Source organism: Dermacentor albipictus, chromosome 6, assembly GCF_038994185.2.
Source record: "Dermacentor albipictus isolate Rhodes 1998 colony chromosome 6, USDA_Dalb.pri_finalv2, whole genome shotgun sequence".
Classification (NCBI taxonomy): domain Eukaryota; kingdom Metazoa; phylum Arthropoda; class Arachnida; order Ixodida; family Ixodidae; genus Dermacentor; species Dermacentor albipictus.
This window is the reverse complement of record NC_091826.1, coordinates 124,982,244-124,999,360: the sequence shown is the minus strand read 5'-3', so window position 1 is coordinate 124,999,360 and position 17,117 is coordinate 124,982,244. Positions and strand designations below refer to the sequence as shown.

Sequence of the window (17,117 nt, the reverse complement as noted above, 5' to 3'; positions counted from 1 at the left end):
AGGGAATACAGTGCACTCGAAGCTGTCAGCCCTTGTCGCTCTTAGACTCTGTCCACATTGTCGATCGTTTTCAAGTTCGGGTGCACGCGAACGCGGCATACACTACAGCCGCCGGAGTAGAACGCCCACCATCCTCGCTTCCCTTCGTCCGGTTCCTTGCGTGCGACGAAGAACGGTGCCCTTCCTCCCCACTTTCCTCTCTTGCGTGGGAGATATCGCTGCCATCGTCGGCTCACGCTCGCAGGCTTCCACTCGCACATACAGCATACGGTGCGCGGCGACGATGTTATCGCCCTTCGAATTTATCGGGTACACCACGGCGACGGCATAAATGCACCTGGAGCGTCTACGTAGTTCCTATCACAATAATTATCACCAAGCATGATATCAGCCTGCATTGAGGAGAGAAAGGTTTAACGCCCCTCAAAGCCTTCGGCTTGTGAAACCTGAGACAATTATATAAAGATCCAGTTGTAAGTAATTAATCAGTGCACATCCGGACAAAACAAACAAATTGTTAAGATCACCGCGACGGTATTACGAATAGGTTTTAGTGTAAACAAGACCTAGCAATCAGAAGAACGCCTTCATGAGAGTTTCTATGATCTACATCTTTGTATTCAAGTATCCTAAACTAAAAGACCATACGGGAATTAGATAGGGGTGTTACAATAAATGAACGATGGTTACAGTACGCGCGCTCAAGCAGACAATGCATGTTAAGATAAGAAAACAAGCGCATAAAAACGTCAAAGCAGTGCAACGACACATCCTATGCCTCGAGCCATATGCCGAATAAAAATAGGTGTTCCTTCCATTTTCTGCAATTTTTCCTGCCAATATACTGCCATTTCGTGCCTCAACTTGATCGCTATCTCAGCTTTCCAGTCTCTAGTGGCGCCGGCCCTGTCGTGTGCGCTCTTCTGCCCTGATCTATTGCGCCTTGCTCTTTACTCATTCAAGCATGAACCAACCAGCCCAAGCAAGAGTTTTACTTGAGAATACTCCTTCTACATTGGGCCCTTCTTTCATCGAAGCTTTTGCACCGATCCTGCCATTTTGTGCGTCAATTTGATCGCTGTCTCAGCTTGTCTGTCTCGAGTTGCGCCGGCCCTGTCGTGTGTGTTCTTCTTCAGTCCTGGTCTATTGCGCCTTGCTCTTTACTCATTCAAGCATGAACCAACTAGCCCGAGCAAAAGTTTGAGTTGAGCACATTCGAATTGTTAGGCGTTTCGAGCTTCCAGAGTGAAACCGATTCAGGAAAAAGGTCAGCCGTATGGTTGTCGAAATCGTACTCTTGCATAGAACACACATTTTCTTTGGAGGCTGACAAGAGCTTTAGGTGTAGAGTGCTGGTGCTATCGTCGGACGCCGAGCTCGTCGGCCAGAGCAGCTGCCCGAAAAAAACTAAACAATTATCTTGTGGTCGTAACTCACTGCTTTTCACAACAAAATATTAACAAGGGATGAAGCTACCCGCGTGACCAAATTCAGGCAAACGTCGACAAGGAAAAAAGGACAACGTGTCAGGGGGGCGTATTTCAACAGGTGAACTTTACAAGCACGCCTTTCTGGCCATTTCAAGAGCTGCATTACATTGCGAGTGATAGCGCGTCAACGCCCCCGGTAACGATGGACGCTGAAAACAAATGTATTTATTAATAATAAAAGATACACTTGTGTTTTCTTAACTCCTCACGAAAATATAAAATAGATCAGAAATCTTATTTTCGTTTAATGATTATAACTGTCTCGCTTGAATTAAAAACCGCTTTTTCCTTTCCCAGTGTCATTTCCCTCCCCACACAGTCGCGCTTCTATCGCTGCTCCCATAATCACCCTGGCCTGATGTCTGTGCCAATTTGTACTTAACCGCCTTTCGCACGAAATTTCTCGACCTATTTCAATTGACCTCGGTACATAGCTGCACCTTGGCTGCGCGAACTAATGTGTATCGCCAGTTGTCAAACATCTGTCAAACACAGGCGCGCTGACCAAGTGGATTTCAGCTTTCAGGTTTTCGAGGATGTATCCTCGAAAGCACACATTTCCTCCATGAAATGGACAGGCCTGGTACAGATGGGTAAAAAAAATTATGTGTACAGCGCTGAGTTCCATCTGGTCAGGAATCTGCGTTGGCAGAGCCAGCGGTGTCAGCCAATAGATAGCGCAGATCTGGACAAGTAACCGGCATAAGCCCACAGCGAATGCGATGTCATGCGTCCTCGCAAGCTGAGCCGAATTCTTACAGTAGATATCGGAAGAGTTTTTGAGAACAATATTCTGCACGCCATATCTGCTGAACTCACATGTACATAATTTGGCTCGCGGGTGTATAATTGTATGCGGGCTTTCCTCCGTGCTCGCACATAAATACTAGTATTGCAATTTGTTGGGCGTGTTGGTAAACTTAAAGCATATTTAGCGCCAGCAAACAAGGATGGAAGGGAGACGCCAAATGTGTTTATTTGTATTATACATTATTTGTATTATGATTATTATTATTTGTATTATAGATTTTATTTAGCGCATTGTGGTGTCGTCTCCCTTCCATCCTTGTTTGCTGGCGCTAAATATGCTTTCAAATACTAGTAGTTACTGTCAAAGTCAAGCGCGTTTATAAAGAAGCGCTCTGAAGCTCCAAAATCCTTTGTTATACAGGTTACTTTGTTGTAACGTTAGGGCACTGTAAAGCTCACCATGGAGCAGGCTAATCGCGCTCAACAAAAGAAAACCTTTCTTTAACACTCATTTGAGAGAGACTTTGTGCAATAGGTTGCTTACATTTCTCCGTACGCTTTGTTCGACAGAATATGCGACTGTATCAGTTTACAATATCTTTCACGGTGAAACACAGAAGCAACGCAAAATAGTGCTGCCGAATAATAAATGCCATTATCGCCTCTCTTGCCATCATAAGTTTTGTTTGCTGACATGATCTTCATGACCGTCACCTTCATTCACATTCGTGGGGCTTCCACTTTTGATGACTTTGAAGACTTCATTCGTCATCCGTTACGACAGCATCATCACGTTTTGATCTACTGTTAGGTATTTGTAAGCCGTCGCACCCGTCAATACGCTTCAACAAGTAGCCTACCAGTTGAGCGATTCCTGTAGCACTGCAGCAGAACTATATTTCTGATATCCGCAGCTTCGTCAAGTTCGTTGGGCCGTTATCGCTTGCACCAAGCGCACCTTGGGGGACATCGGTGGAGGGCAGTAGTGACACCGCTACAAGGCATTCGTTGTAAAGCAACAAATCAGCCATCGGGAACGCCTAAACTCATTCGTTGAAGATGCAAATGCATTGTACAAGTACGCAAGGTTTGAGGATTGGGCGAGTTGGTATGGCATTCTAAAAGTGGTACAGTGCAACATACAAAGGAAGAAATGAGCCGAGACGGCAAGATCATGATCAGTTTAACCTTGCAGTTTAACGTTGCGCGTTATGTGTCTCATGATGGTGTAGCCTTCTATCGATGTGACGTTTTGTGAAGTGTCGTGACGACATGTCCTGATCATTTCTTGTAGGTATATAGTTCGTGCAAGTTGCCAATAAACCAGTTGGAAGCCAGTGCTCTGTTCTTTTATCTGGCCGCCTCACCTTGTTTCTTCCTTTGTATGTTGAGCTGTGCGAGTTATGTTGCGCTGATATGAGTTGTTTGGATGGCATAATCAAGAAGAACACTCTAATACGTGATGGAAAAGGCTAAATAAAAAGCTGCTGCCTCAGGTACTGTCATTAGTCCAAAAATGCATTGTCGCATGCAGCGGATATATTTCATAAATTGGCTTACATATAAGTATGAAGTGTTTCAACTGCATCACGTGATAAAATTCAAATACGAGCAGCTGAATACAGCGTGAATGTCTCTGATAGGGCCTAGTTGGTGCGACATGTTTTGATATTAAAAATTGTGTTGTTTTATTCGCAGACACATGCACGTAAATGTGAGGTACGCATAAAATTTGTGTGTACGTATTACTGCGTGCTTCGAATGAACAGCACAACTTACACAATTGAGAAATAAATGTAAATGATTTCTTGTACTGGACTAACTTCTATTATTTATGCAATGATTTCTTTTTCTCACATCCAGCAAATGAAATTTATGCATAAGTCAAGCTGATGTTGCTAATCTACGCTGGCCTTGGGTATCATTTCCAGAATATCTTAAAATGAAGATGTGGCTATGTGTATGGGCCTGAAACTGATGGTTTGACAACCTTATCTGGCCGGATAATAAATTTAGGTCAAAAGGAAAATGCAGCACAATGACCAAATAATATAGGGCACATACACTCCGCCGGCAGAGTCACTTGAAAATTTTGTCGAGAGTTTGTCCTCATTGGCTGGCTTTGAGCACATAAGAAATGCTGGCTCAATAATCAAAATTTATGTTCAGAATATTATCATGAAAGCCAATAAGCATCCTTTGTATTGTGATAGAAGCTGAATTCTCAGACGCAATGCACAACGAGAACAAGGTTAAAGCGGGAGCCAACGTTTGGACAAGTGGAATTGCATTGAAAAGGCTTGAGAAAGGCTTGTGTACTTGTGGACGATAAGTGGAATTGAAAAGTCCCCCTATCGAAATCTTGGCTGCCACTTTCATTTTGTTCTTGTTTTGCTCATAGTAAAAAATGAACTGTTCTTTAAGGATTGAAAGCTTCTCCTAAACGCTCGCATCCACTGCAGGTATTCTACAAAACACAAGTTAAATGAGAATTAATATGAGTGTGCTGTACTGAAGGGCATCTGGTTTTATTAACGTGATAGCAGGATAGACGTCACTTATCCGAAAACCGCCGCAGCAAGTAATACCAAAAATTGCATCAAATATGGCATACGGTGCAAAGAGTAAAAACACGTCAGAAATTGGTGAGATTGACTTTAAATATCTCAGGGAAGTTTCTGTAACAAAATGGTTGTTTGCTTTTAAAGGACATTTGGTACATTTTGTCCTGAGTTGAATTGAGGCCAGGCTTACGGGGCGTGGCATTAGCATGCTTACCCTGCGACCCGGTGACTCAGCGGTTCTGGGTGGCTAAGTGTGTGCCTAGTGACTGTGTCATTGCACACCTCCTGTCATTGCCATCTGGTTCGCGAAGCGTGTGGGATAGTTCGTGCGTCATTAGGTAGGAGACCGCACAGCAAAGTACCAGAAGGTTACGAGTCATGTTAAGGTCATGAGTTTCTAACATGAATGCGTGCATGACGTTCCGAGAACTGTAGGCGGTATTGGCACGTGGTAATGATGATGAATAATGCAGCGGCAAATCTGTGAATGACGAAGCTAGCGCTGTATTAGGAGAACTTCTGCCATGAAAAACAGGCTACGCTCAATGAACGGCGACATGTCGAACAAAGTCAGGGATTATCGAAAATTTGATCCGCCGGTCAAGCACGTCGGCGTTTGCGGATGTATCATCGAAGGTTCCAGAGTAATCAGTTGTGCTCGCGTGCCTCCCCGAAAGTTCTACACAATTTGCGTCGCACATGCAATCAGATTACTCAAGCTTCGGTAACAACAGAGTCATCGATAACATTCTACAAACTTCTGATACATGCGGGAGCATCCCACTCTGAGCGATAACATTCGTTAGATGATGAAAAGCACCCGTAAAAGATAAACAAATCCACGTGTAAATTTCCCCTTCTCAAAACGCATCGTCCGGATTCTACAGACATAACAGGAAAGCGAAACGGCACCGCGGTTGCGGTGTCACGCTCACCGTTGACGTTCTTCCAGGTGCTGCTGCTTTTCTCGGGCCAGCTGTCGCCTCTTACGCCGACACCACTGCGGCTAGTCATGCCATAAGCCTCTTGGTGTCCTGAAGTCACGATGAATTATACGGCTGGATCGCCAGCGAAGAGCGAAGCTTAGAACGACAGGAAGCTGAGCTAGTTGGTGAGGATTCATTATGCGAAAGAAAGGTAATGCGTGCAGACAGGACACCAGAGAAGAGAGGCGGATGGCATTCGTGTTGTCCACTTCTCTTCTTTTGTGTCCTGTCTGCACGCCTCACCTTTTTTCGCTTAAGAGAAAAGCGTCATCAAGTTGCGACACCACGTCACGTCACCGACATCACGTCACCGCAGTTACGATCTCACGCTCAGCATTGATGTTCTTTTAGGTTAGTCTGTGGAAACATATAGTTACCGTGACGATGATATTTGGCTTTGCCCGGTGTCGTGGCCATAATATTGCTCCAAATGTCTCAAAAGTGCTCGCGCTGCTTTAGTGTACCCTTAGCACCTCGTACTTCTTGGTGGCGATATTGAATAAAATCCCGGTCCCATGACCAAGGCACAGGAGGACAAATTAGACATTTTGACTTTTGTGGTCCAACGCACGGAAAGAAGCAACACTATAGACTTGGACTCATAAAATAAGCTCCTTAACTTTCATGTAAGCCTTAAAAATGACTTCCATTCGCTAAACAAGCGTGTTGTTTAATTAGAATTAGAAATCAAATTGGCACATCTGCACAGTCTCAGTTCACCCCTAATGAAAAACAAATGCAAGACAAAATCTGAACGACCCAATGTTTTCTTTTTTTGCTGTCCTGATACAGCCCAAGAAACTTGGGCGACTTCGTAGGAGCACGTGCGCGACTTTTGTTCTAATAAACTTGGTGTAGTGGAGACCACAATCGTGAGAGCGCATCGTTTGGGCTGCTTTTCGACGAGTAAGAAGAGGCCAAATATTGCTATCTTTTACAATGATAAAGAAGTTAAAAATGTGGTAGTGAACGGCCCCATGCTCAGGAACACTGGACTCTGTATCACTCGTGATAATTCTGAGGCCGCCCCAGTGAAGCGCCGTCACCTGTGGCAGTACGCCTAATCTGTAAGGAAAGACGGAGACCGCATTCGCTTCGTCTTTTATAAGCTTCACAATAATAATGGTGCTCATGTGTGGGACAGTGAAGCTGGGCGCGTAATTTGTATATCTAAGCGAACCACAGACGAGTGACGTGCTCCTGTTTTTACCTGATTTTATCTAAGATCAGACCCCAGTTTCCCATCCTTCTCAAATATCAATATATAAGACTGATAAAACATTTTTTTTTGCTTTACACTAACATAAGAAGTTTCCTGCCAAAAAGTGTCGAAATAGCTTCACTAATCCATGTTCCGCATCGATAATAGCACTAACTGAAACATGGCTCACTGATGTTATACCAGATGACACAATTTTTGTCAGCGAAACATGTTTCAACATTTTTCGGCGTGATAGATCAAACCGTAGACGAGGTGGTCTACTCTTGGCAATAAAAGATGATTTGCTGACCGTGCCGGTAATGATTAGTTCATTTCTCGATTGTGTATGGGTTTCTTTAAGGTGCTGTTCTATTGGTATATTTCTTGGTACTATCTACCGGCCTCCTAATATGAATGTTTTCTTTCCCGCCGAATTTCCTGTAGTTGTGGTTGTGTATGCACTGTTGGGATTTTTCGCCTCCCCTTTCCACAATGCCCTACGGACTTGTAAGGTACCTGAAATTAAAAAAAAATATATATGTACAAGTTTCCGGAACTATACTCTACTCTTATTCGGTGATTACAATTTCTCTAGAATAAACTGGTTCATATAATCCGTCAGAGCTAGTGAAAGCGAAGCTCATATTTTTCATCGATCATGTCTTGATTTCTCACTATGGCAAACTATTACTGATCTCACGCGTCGTAAATCGAGCACCGCCAGCATTATAGACCTAATACTCCCAAATAATTCCGACATTTCTTCCGACATAACTCACTTAGCACGCATTTCTAATCGTGACGTAATAACTGGACGCATTGCAGGTTCCTTTAACGAAAAGGGAACTACAATTCAACAAACAAGATGTTACAACAGAGTTAACTATTATAATATAAACTCTGAATTGGAATGTTTCTCTACTAAGTTCTTGAATCAGTATTCCTCGCGAACCATTGAGCAAAATTGAGGTTTGTTTAAAAAAATGTTTAATAGCCTGATCAATGAACTTGTACCTGCCATGTCCACTACATGTAACAGCAGTGTACCCTGGTTTAATCAAAAGTTGCGGCGCATGAACAGTAAGAAAAAGTGATTTCATCCACAGGCAGTAAAAAACGCTTGTGTGAGCGCCTGGAGAAAATACAATAAATGTGAAAAAGAGCAGCAGTCACTGCTGGGAATCCACTCGACGTTTCTTTTTCAATCATGACTTCGTATCTCTGTGAAACAACCCTCGCAATTTCTGGCGCCTCATAAACCCAAGCTTTCAACCCGACATTTTGTTTACCGACAGTAACGGCGTCGTGATAGATGAATCTGAATGTGCTCAGATTTCCAATGAAACACACTCATTACTTTTTACGAAGAAAGATATTAGTTCATCTCCAGAATTAAATATATTTGATGACATTCTCGTGCCTGAAATAATTATTTGGTGCTGGTATCTTAGCCTTGTTAAACAACATTAAATTACCAGTAGTTCGGACCACCTTGGCTTCAACTATGAGGTATTTAAGAGTACATCGCAAAGCATTTCTTTGGCCTTGTCCTATCTGTTTTCATAATAATTATCAAACGGGCATAGTTCCAATGACTGGCACATAGCAAAGGTAATACTATTGTTTAAGTCAGATGAGCATTCTTCCCCTCTTAACCATCAACCCAGCTCACTAAGCAGCACCATTTGCTAACTTCTTGAGCATGTCATTCATAGCCAAGTAATTAGCTACCTCGAAGATCATATCATTACTTTCAAATATCAGCACGCCTTCTACGAGGATCTTTCATGTGACGCTCAACTCACTTGCTTTAACGACTTACATTTGTCACTTAACGTGCACTTTCAGGTCGACGCAGTTTTTCTGTTTTTTTCAATGGCTTTTGATCGGGTCCATCAGCCCAGACTTCTACTGAAATTAGCACAGCTCAACATCCAAACTAATATACTCGCCTGGATTAAAGACTTCCTATCGTCAAGAACTCAGTTCACTTCTGTTAAAAATTCTAACTCCTCTTCTGCTCATGTGACATCTGGTGTACCCCAAGGAAGCGTACTCGGTCCTCTACTGTTTCTAATCAATATTCATGATTTGCCTGACTGTGTAGCGTCCAAGGTTCGACTGTTTGTTGATGGTTAGTAATGTTACGGTAAATTAGGCAATGACACTGACCGCCAATTCCTACAAACTGACCTCAATGCTGTAATCACTTGGTGTTCATCCTGGTTAATTACTCTTTACATTTCTAAAACAAAACATATGTATTTTACTCACCTTAAATCTCATATTCAAACCACTTGCATCCTTAATAGAAGTACTGTAGAACTAACAACTTATAAGCACCTTCAGCGTGACTTAACACGGCGTCACCATATCAGCCTCACCTTTGCGTCTGCTAACCGCTTACTCAGTCTTCTCAAACGTAACATCAAACGTGCTTCAAAATCCTCAAAAATCATCAAAAAGCCTCAATATTATCCTCTAATATGCCCTAAAATTGAATATGCTGCGTAGATTTGGGACCCCGATCAGGCCTACTTTATCTCTAACATAGAATCCTTGCAGAGCCGTGCTGTTCGCTTTTCTTTTTCAGACTACTCATCCTATACAAGCGTCCCAGAACTAAAAAAGCGTGCCCAACTGGAAGACCTATCGTATCGCCGTAACCTTCCTCCTTCAACACTTTTCCATAAGGTCTATCCCCATCCATCCCTACACAACGATTTGTTTCAGTCACCCCATACTGTCTTTCAATGACGTGATCATTCCTCCAAAGTTAAACCCGAAAGTCGCCATTCATCCTCTGATGCCAACTAATTCATTCCTTGCAAGATCATTCAGTAGAACAAATTGCCAACGCACATCGCCACAGAAACTGACAGAAAAAAATTTAAAGATTTACTTCACTGTGATGGAAATGTGTAATAATTGTTCTTTTGTTCATCCACTCCTCTCGTATTATGCTTTACGTTTTCATTGCCGTTTTTACTATTGATCTATGTATTGGTATGGCTTTTTCTAATATGTACAGCGTTATTAATGCTTGCATCGCCCCCCCCCCCCCCAATGTAATAGCCTGCCCGTGAGAGCCTTTAGGGGTGACATGACTAAATAGAAAGGGCACCTATAAAACAAAATAACAGAACAACAAAAAACAATGTCAAAACTAACACAGTCTAAAAAAACACATTCCAAATTTAGACACTCCAGAGTGCCGAAGTTTGTAAGCGCTGGTAGAATGGCTTAAGTCGCACAACATGGACTACTTCGGGTCGTGAGCGGCGCCGATGTGACAGCGAAATGCCATCTGACACGACCTCATAGTGGAATGAGCCAATGCGCGGGATGATTTTGCAGGGTAAGAAGTAACGGCGTAAAAGATTCTCGCTAACTGCTCGCCGGCGTATTGGGGTCCAAACCCAAGCATGGTCACTGGCCTGGTAATCGACGTAGCGTCGTCGAAGTTTGCACTGTCGCCTGTCGGTCCTGTGCCCGTTCTTGATCCGCAGGTGGGCGAGCTGTCGGGCTTCATCAGCGCGCTGGATATAGGTGGCGACGTCAAGATTCTCTTTGTCGGTTGTGTGCGGCAGCATGGAGTCGACAGTTATTGTCGGGTTTCTGCCGCAAACCAGCTTGAACAGTGTTGTCTGTGTTGTTTCTTGAAGCGCCGTGTTGTAAGCAAAGGTTACGTACGGCAGGATGGCATCCCAGGTGTTGTGTTCGACGTCGGCGTACATTGCCACCATGTCGGCGAGGGTCTTGTTCAGGCGCTCCTTAAGCACATTCCTCTGCGGGTGGTGGGCAGTTGTCCTCCTGTCCATTGCCTGGTTGTATTGCAGAATGTCTCGGGAGGGCTTCACTGTAAAACCCGTTCCTATGTTGGTGATGAGGACTTTGGGGGCGCCATACCACAGCAGGATGTTCTCGACGAAAAATTTCGCTACTTCGGCTCCACTACCTTTAGGCAGAGCTTTCGGTTTAGCGAAGCGGGTGAGATTGTCCGTCGCCACGACAATCTGCTTGTTTGCGGGTTTGACGTCGGAAAGGGTCCCAGTTAATCCATCTCGATCCGCTGAAATAGTCGATAAGGAGGCTCGAGCGGCTGTAGAAATCCTCTCTTAGTTGCCCTAGGGAGAACGTCGGTGTCCCTTACCAAATAGTTGTCGAGGCTTTTTAGCTCTGGGTCTACTCGTTGTTGTTCAGCGAAGTCTTCCCCGCTTATTATTTCAAGGAAGGCGTCTTCATCCTCTTCGGCTTGTGGTGGCGCGTCAATGGGGGCGCGTGATAGCTAGTTGAATTGTTTCTGTCGAACTTTTTGGACTTCCTCATATTTTTAATTACGAAATATCCTCTTTGCTACCAATGTCCACATTAGTGGGCACTTTTGTGGTCATGTACTCCTAAGCGAAAGGCTGTGAAACATTTAACCTGCGTTAATTTCTCAGTCAGGACATTCTTTTTCATATCTTTCATATAGGTAAGGGCTGTGTCTTGGCTGATGCGGCTGTGAAAAAAAAAAGAAACATGATGGCGGCGAGCATTTCCATATATTTTCCTGTTCGCTACCGGTGTCCACAATTGTGTGCTCGTTTTCTACAGCCAAGTAAGGCTCAGCGAAAAGTTGCGAGGAATCCTAATCAACCAAGTTTGTCCGCCGGCATCCTGGTTTACCCTGCTGCCAAACCAGACTACAATATCTCGGCTGAGGCGGCAGTAAAAAAAAATGACAATGAAAATGAGTGCGAGCAGCTCGTAAAATGTGCTCACAACTTGTGTTCGCAATTGTGGACACGCTTTTCTTTTTCAAAGTCTTTCTGCCAGCTATTTTTTGTGAGCCATTTGAGTAATCTGCAATAAAGTTTTAAAGACGCTCATTTGCTTGCTTACATTGACGTTTGTAGCCAAGTGAATATAGTCACGGAAAATTATCTTGTGCATGCTGACTGCGATGAGCTAGCAGAATCAAGACAAGAAAGGTGCTTGATTTCAGTTACATAGACCCGCATGAAATCACAAGACAATGTTAGCCTAATAGATTTTTTTTTGTGAGCGATATGCAGAAATAATAAGGAGAAGGAAAACAAAAGCGGATGGGAACATAACCAGACGCAGGTGATAGGTGAACCCAAGCCTTCGCTATTACGCGTGCGACACTGTGCGTGAACGTCCAGCTACTGCGTTAGCCTGCTTTCTTTGGTGGTTGTATGTGTTCGCTGAATTCGCCCTTTTAAGTGTTAGCGTAACGCACAACCATGACAGAAGACATGGTACATCATTTGAGTCGCTGGTACTGTCCATTGTACGTGTACCTGGGAGTAGATGCTTGGCAATTAAATGCTAGTATAGGCCTTGATGAATTCAACATTATCATGTGGGAGCCGGTTCGCCAAGCACCCTGCTGCTTGCTGCGTGTTACATCACTCATAGACCAATAAGAGCTTATTGCTGCAAAAAGAGACTACATTAACAATCACCAGGGAATGAGTTTGCTCATCCTGTACAGAAGCTGATAACGCTAGCATTAAAATTACGTTACTCCACTGGCAATGCATTCTGGTTGCATTCATGCAATGCAACCGGGCTTCTGAATATGTTCATCAAATTATTATTCCAACCTCCGCAATGTATGAACGAGTAGAAGGGGAACCGATGAAATAGATTTTTAACTATTATGACCACGGAAGACAGCAAGCAAGGAAAACAAAGAAAGCACAGTGTTAATTGGCTGTGTTTAAAGTTGAAATATCTCGACATCATTATGGGTAAGATGTGAGGACTTATTAGCCATGTGCCTGCTCTTCTAAGTTACCGTGTTATCTGACGCCGTCGGACAGAAACGAACTCTTCACATCCGGCCGTCCTCACCCTGAGTGCCGCTCCCTAACACTACGAAATTTCTATATAGCATACATGAATACCGAAGATTGTTGAAGAGTTCATTGCCGCCCCCGTAGCGCAGTTTTCTGAATTAGCAGTGCAATGCACGCGTAATGCGAAAGTTGTGGGCTTGTCTCCCACGAACAAGTTATATTTTCTCCCATTTCCTTTTCCTCCTCATTTTCTACATTTGTACTTTACCCATAACACATTACCGCAATGCTTTGCTTCGTATCATTGCGTGTTGCATTTCATACCTAACCTAACTAAATATAACTAAACTAAATTTAACCTAACTAACTTTAACCTAACTAACTAACTAAAGTAACTATATTTGTGTGTGGGAATAAAATTGCTGTAGTTCTTTTTTCCTTTCAAACAATGAAAAGCAATTAGGACAAAAACCCACACAAAAAGATTATCGCGGCTACAAAAGGGCACAAAAGCGCTCCTCCGATTTTTGAGAGCTACCTGATTGAGGGACCGTCCGTTATCCGGAATGAGTGACCGTCAGTGTTATAAAGCAGAAATCTGTTACCACGTCGGCTATATCCACACTGGACTTTCTCTTCTTCTCTTAATATTTCCCGCCATTTTCCCCTCCCCAAGTGTAGCTCAGTCCCTTATAGCCTCCTTGCCATTAATTTGTCATTTTGTCCATCTCTCTCTCTCTCTTGTGCGAGAACACGGCCGCACTACGTGGCACCGCTCTCAATCGAAATATTTTGTAACGCATGCCACGTCATTGAGAAATATACTTGTAAAATAGTGGTAATTTTTGCCATGTTTCCCCCGAACTATGCTAAGACCCTAAGTACCCACGAAAAAGCAAAAATATACATAAGAACAATGATCGTTAATCCTCCTTCCTATATCTGTTGTTGTCGCTTTAGCACTGCTTAAGATGTTAGCCTGACAGACCAACATGTCCGGATTACAGGCTTGTTCATCGCCGAACGTGAGTACAGTGGCACACTCATTTCTTTCCCTCTGTTGGGGAAAATGGTGATCGTTGGTTGGAAAAAAGTACACTTCTTCTATACTAGGAAAAAGAAAAGCCTGTGAGCTGCTCAGGCCAATAAAGTTCAAAAGGGAGAGCGTACACGTAATTTCACTTCTTTTCGGAACGCAACGCTAAAGAAACAGTCCCACTAGCCTCCAAATACCATTCCTCTAGATGGAGTGATAGTAGAACAATACTGTACTGGAAGGGTGGGCTACTTGCATATTTCGCACCAGACAAAAAAAAATTCAACACGTGTTGTTCCGCTTGTTTTTTGTATGAGTTTTTCCAGCGTGTAACAGCCGAAGGCGAAAGGCCACCCTCTGCATTTCACAGCTTTGGCAATATAATTATGATGCAAGTTTATGGTACGGAATACTTGCAAAATGCACACAATTGCGTTTAGGCATCGTCGGGGCTAGAGTCATTCTGGCGCTAAGATTTACCATGGGAACTATTGCGTATTGATTGTGCGGAAGGCGTTAAAACGAAAGTGCCACGTGCAGGAATGACTTTACGACGCAACAAGCAATCTCGCAGCAGCGAGAAGTTCAGTCAGTTTATCACGGTTTCACAATAAACGGCCTTTACAAAGTTTTAAAAGGGTAATAATTATATAGCCTAAAATATTACGCTCAGTTTAGATCGCGTTTGTATTGTGCATATTGCACTACGAAGAAGTTTTGGGTTGGCATTGATCTCAATTTCTTTTTGTGTAGTATTCAAATACACCTATATCACACCGGATGAACCGCATGCCGCAGCAAAGTTCACAAACCTGGTGGCTTGCCACCAGCTGCGATATGCACATAATACTCCCCCGCAGAGAAGCTTCTGCGGGCCTTACTGCATTCAGTAGCAGCAAATAGTGTATAGAGACACACTTGATCAAACCTGAACAGGATGCTGCCTTTCTGACAGGCTGTGAAAACTAATACACGCCCAATGCGAAAGATTGATGGCAATATTCGTCTCCATTTACCTGCCAACTCCTATACGCAAGTACACCTACTCTTTGATGGCGGCAAAAGCGAGAGAGTTGCAAGGCCAAAGCAACCATTTCTACTGTGGTGTTTGCCGCTTGGTCGCTGTTTAACAGGATACTCGGAAACTGAAGTGATCGAAAGAAGGCAGTGTTCAAAGCGAATACCCAAAGAAATACAAGATAACCTAAGGCACTGGGAAAAGACAGCTCTGCAATGTTATGCTTCAGTATTATTTCACTGCGGGCAAGAAATCTGAGCAATTATTTTCATTTGGAGTGATCGAACATATCGGCCTCGATAACGTTCTTTATTAGGTGCCCGGCTAGGTAGTAAGGAAAAAACAACTGCCATATTCATTCAATCTACGAAATTTCAGTTCGTAGTCCATACGTACTTGTAATGTACTGAACGCACAAAGAAATGATGGTCCCCTCTTCTGAAACAAAATATGAAAAGTAAAAACAGGAATTGTTTGACATTAGTTGACTTTGTAGCTCTGGTGAGCAGTGCGTGGCTGGAGAATACGTTTCTATTGACCTTGTAATATGTAGAATACATCAGTTTGCCTGAGAACACTAAACCGGGGAATAGCGGTGGGATAGTAATCGCTTTGCAACACCTAGTGCTAAGGGCTTCGCTCCTACCTCGAATTACTTCATGTGCCGTTGACGAGAGGTCTTCTCTGTGAACTCTTCCACATGCGAAACACATTTATGATCTTCTAACTGCGTCAAATGCGAAAGAGGCTGATATTCAAGAGGCCCAGCGCCGATGTGGAAAGCAGCAGAAATATTATTTTACATCAGAGGAAAACACTTGAATTCGAGCAATGAATACAAGCACTCATGAATACGCACATACTGTAATGGTACAATAGAAAGTCGAAAGTGGTAACCTATGCGACAGTGCTTTGTTTTTCTACATTGTGGAATGACTTCATGATGTTAAATTTTGATATCAGCTTAGCTGTAGGCATTGTTTATGCCCCCCCAAAAAAGGGCTTCGCTACAGGTTCAGTACCTAATGTAAACTCGAGCACAAGTAGAAGATGGCTCCATTTACCACATCTTGCTGGTGCTAGTTTCTGTGGCTACATATTATCAATAATAACAAAAACCATTGCCACACCATACTTCATTGTTATTTCTTTTGTTGGTCTTTGTGCTTCTGCCGCGATGAAAGCTGCGATGACTTCTTTGTAAAGTTTGAGAGCATTACATGTCTAAGCGCCTTGATTAAGAAGGTAATCCGTAGTGAAAAAAAATTATTCAATACTGTTCCAAGCTTTTGTTCTTTTTAAATACGCTTTTGATATATATTGCCACGAGAAGACTATTGAACATGTACCGGCGTCGGCGAGACAGACCGTTGTCGAAGATGGTGTCGAGCAAGTAAGGGTCTGACCACACACCAGGCCTCGTAGTTATTTGCACTTCCACTGTACCTCCCAGGTAGACAGCTTATCATGCGTCTGTAGCGTTACGTCCACACATCCTGTTTCCATAGAGACGATGCTGCGCCGGTCACGTGCCGCTGGTTACGGCGACCCCACCGCGCTTTTCAACGCGTCGCCTCTCTCATGCGGCAAGGTGTTTCCTTTCTCAGCAGAGATATATTTTCTGCTTCTTGCATTAAGAACATTGTTAGGAAGATGTTTGTTATGATGTGTGCGCATATTTTGCACGCGCAGCATAGAATCTGAGCCGTGGTACGCGCTTACCGTGCAGCCACCCGTTTGTTTTTGCACCTATATTTCCCTGAAGAGCATGTGCATTACTTTCAGCGCGTAGTATTTCAAAAGTCACTCGCAAGACTGAAGGTCTTGGGAGTGACTTTTGGAAGATTACGGTGGGTGCACAGAACTTGTTACATGTGGGTCACCCGTACCTTCACACAAACGTTTAATTTGGCGCGGCTCTAGCAATGTAGTGCGCATTTAAAGTTGTGTTGTTAATGATGTTTAGCTCACAGCAAATGAACGCTGCATGCACCTGGCTTTGTTCGCGAGTGCCATTTTACTTGACGCGTTGTTTGTCGTTGTGTGACGCGTTGTTTGTCATGGTTAACATTTTTCTTGTAGTTTGTGGCTTTGTCAAGTCTGTGATCCAGTGTTTTTCTGCCCACTTCCTTACTTAAATAAGAAAAAATACACTTTTTTATATTGAACCACTGCTTTCGGTTGTGCGTAACTGAGAACAGCGACTCAGAAACGGCAAATTAATTGCATTGAGGAGAGCCCTGCTCGCATTATTTTTTGAGT

At 43.4% G+C, this 17,117-nt stretch overlaps 1 protein-coding gene across 1 annotated transcript; it reads right to left on the bottom strand.

Annotated features, from left to right (window-relative positions):
- Positions 1–10,188: 10,188 nt before the first annotated feature.
- Positions 10,189–10,812, bottom strand: LOC135899428 (uncharacterized). The gene has a single exon (XM_065428670.1). It carries the CDS (start codon positions 10,810–10,812, stop codon positions 10,189–10,191), a length of 624 nt encoding a protein of 207 aa, XP_065284742.1.
- Positions 10,813–17,117: the final 6,305 nt, after the last annotated feature.

What these genes read in the sequence shown, in the direction of transcription:
- LOC135899428 (XM_065428670.1), bottom strand. Translation starts at nt 10,812, where the DNA reads ATGGACAGGAGGACAACTGCCCACCACCCGCAGAGGAATGTGCTTAAG.